The 3,067-nt window shown below is 36.8% G+C and overlaps 1 protein-coding gene across 1 annotated transcript; it reads right to left on the bottom strand.

Annotated features, from left to right (window-relative positions):
- Positions 1 to 24: 24 nt before the first annotated feature.
- LOC107005724 (pentatricopeptide repeat-containing protein At1g74630-like) lies at positions 25 to 2,260 on the bottom strand. Its single transcript, XM_015204374.2, has one exon. The coding sequence runs from the start codon at positions 2,215 to 2,217 to the stop codon at positions 286 to 288; it is 1,932 nt and encodes a 643-aa protein (XP_015059860.1). The 5' UTR covers positions 2,218 to 2,260; the 3' UTR covers positions 25 to 285.
- Between the last annotated feature and the right edge of the window lie 807 nt (positions 2,261 to 3,067).

Below are 3,067 nucleotides of genomic sequence, written 5' to 3'. Positions count from 1 at the left end.
AAATTTAAGTTTGCAATATTGTTCAGGGCCATTATGCTTTAGTTATTAAATAAGCAGAGTCCTGATATCACATACCAGAAGATCTGTAAGGATCTTGATGCAGTAGCCTTTTCCAAGTCAATTAGTTGACAGACATGTTTGACTACTTCTTTTCCATTTTCTTTCATTTCTATGGCAAGCATGGAGGATTCCATGTCATCCAAAATGTGGGTCTTCTGTTTGCACTCAACATGTTTATCCAGAAAATAAGAGCATTGCCAATTCAATTGGACCATAAATCATCCCTCACCAATAATCTCTGCAAGAGCACAAACTTTCTTTAAAAGAATGAAACCTACTTCGGTCTCTAACCACAATCTCTAATCCATAGACTTCAGATATCCACTTCATAAAACTATGACAATCTTTGCACACCCTCAAATTCTTTACAATTCGTATGGTGCTTCCCTTACATAACCTTGTCATACCAAAAGCAACAGCAAGTTTCTCGCTGTGCTTAGACACAGTATCTTCCTTTTCTTCCTCTTCTATATCATGCAAAACACTGCCTACCTCTGGAATATAACCACCTTTTACTTTAAGTTTTAACATTATCTCACTTAGCTTATTATAAGCTTCTTCAGTAATCTCATTTCGTTTATCACCTGCTACAAAATTGTACATGACCTTGTCTATTTCAATCGTGCTCCAACCTGGTATTTTCTTCAAATTTTTCTCAGTCATTGATCTCCTCACCATGGCAACATCCTTCCATTTCCCTGCAAATGCATAAATGTTGGACAGCAAAACATGGTCACCAGAATTGTCTGGATCCCGCTCAGAGAGTCTTTCCTTGACTTGCTCAGCCATTTCAATGTCACCAAAAAAACTGCAAGCCCCAAGAAGTGTTCGCCAGATAACTGCATTGGGTGGAACTGGCATTTGAACCACAAAATCATATGCCTTGTGAAGCTGACCAGCCCTACCATACAAATCAACCATACAACCATAATGCTCAATAGTTGGTTCAATGTCATAAATTTCTGTCATTTTACTGAATAGCTCATGACCTTGTTCAACTAAACCAGCATGACTACATGCATAAAGTACTGAAATAAAAGTGACCCCATCAGGTCTGGTCCCAGATTCTTCCATCTCATGAAAATATTTTATCACCTCTTCACCATATCCTTGCATTGCAAACCCTGCGATCATAGAAGTCCAAGAAACGATGGTTTTCTTCCCAAGCATTCTCTCAAAGACAAGACGAGCCATCAACACATTTCCACACTTGGAGTAGGTATCCAAGAGTGCATTGTTCACAGAAGTTATCCAAACCAACCCCACTTTCTCTATATATGCATGTAATACCATCCCAAACTTAAACGCCCCAGCTTGAGCACACGCAGATAAAGCACCCGTCAAGCTCACTTCATTGGGCTTACTTTCACTCCCAACCAACTCCCTGAATACCCGAATCGCCTCATCAAAGCAACCATTATGAGAAAATCCAACGATCATAGTACTCCAAGAAATATCATCTCTACTTGGCATCTGCAAGAACAACCCCTGTGCACGTTCAAGCTCCCCTGCTTTAGTATACCCTGCCAGCATCACATTCCAAGTAGTCAAATTCCTAAACGGCATTAAACCAAACACTTTATCTGCACCACTTACATCACTCCCTCGAAGATACGCTGTAAGTATTGCATTCCACGCCACAACATTTGGTTGAGGTATTTGAACAAACACCTTCCAAGCAAACTCAACAAACCCACATTCCGCATACATACTAATAATTGTAGTCCCAACAAAGAGATGGGTGTCAAGCCCACGAGTCATAGCTTGACAATGCAGCTGAAACCCAGTTGTTAAACACCGTAAATTAGCCGCTGCTTTGAGTACAAAAGCAAAGGAGAAACTATCAGGAGGAGAATATGATTGTCGTAGCATGTAAATGAATGTGCTGACTGAATTCTTGGGTGAGTCTGACTCGGATTCACCTCGGATGAGGGTGTTGTACATGAACACATCTGGGTTTGGATAGTGTATGAGCAGACGGCGAGCGTAATCAATAGCATCAGAAATTTGCAGGGCACCAAGTATTAGGAGTTTTCCGGCGATTAGTGGGTTGGTCTCAAGGCCGGATTTGTAAACGAAGGCGTGGATTTGGTTGAGGTTTACAAGTGTTTTGCAGTAGCTTAACAAAGAAAGACACACCTTTTCTGCCCTGCTCATTTTTTCAACATTTCAAAACTTAGAGCCAAAAGAATACCAAAAGAGATTTTCTCCTTAATACTCACTGCTTTTAAAAAAAGATACTTAGTTTAATTGGAACGTAATTTAATAAAATAAAGAATTTTTTAATTTTATGACTCAAAATTAAAGTTATGTTAAATATACTAAAATATCTTTTAATTTTATAGTTTTAAGCATGTCACGTGGAAAGCTAAAATTAAACTGTTGTCAAAAAAGGAAAGGCGTCATTCTTTTTTAAACAGTTAAAAAAATAATAATATCATTCTTTTTTAAATGGAGTATTATGATTTCTTATCTTTAAAAAAAATATGTGTTTAGTTTTAAACTTAAGAATAAAAACAATATAAAGAAGATATTTTTTTTAAAATTATATAATATAATAGAGAAAGTTATGGAGATGAAAGATTACAATAATAATATTCAGGAGGTTATCTTCATAATGGATGAAAGTAATAGAGATAATTAGTCATAATAATTTTTTAGTGTAGTGGATATTCATATCATTATAAAGGTGGAGGTTATCTTCATAATGAAGGAAACTAATGGAAATAATCAGTCATACTAACTTCTTAGTGTAGTGGACATCCATACCATAATATTTCATAACACTCTCCCCTTGGATGTTGTCATATTGGTACATTACTTCATCTAAATTCAGTGTCAGAGGTTAACCCACTATGCGGCAGTCAAGTCCAACTCTTGATTCGACCTGTTCGCAGCATATTCTGCATAATGTTCAATATTGTTTGTGCTTTGCTTTAGAATAATTTTCGATGCTTAATAATGAAATGCACACAAGAACTACAGGTAAACCCAACCTTCATATTAA

Source organism: Solanum pennellii, chromosome 12 (assembly GCF_001406875.1).
Source record: "Solanum pennellii chromosome 12, SPENNV200".
NCBI classification, from domain to species: Eukaryota; Viridiplantae; Streptophyta; class Magnoliopsida; order Solanales; family Solanaceae; genus Solanum; species Solanum pennellii.
The sequence above is the reverse complement of the archived record's forward strand: the minus strand, read 5'-3'. Positions and strand labels throughout refer to the sequence as shown.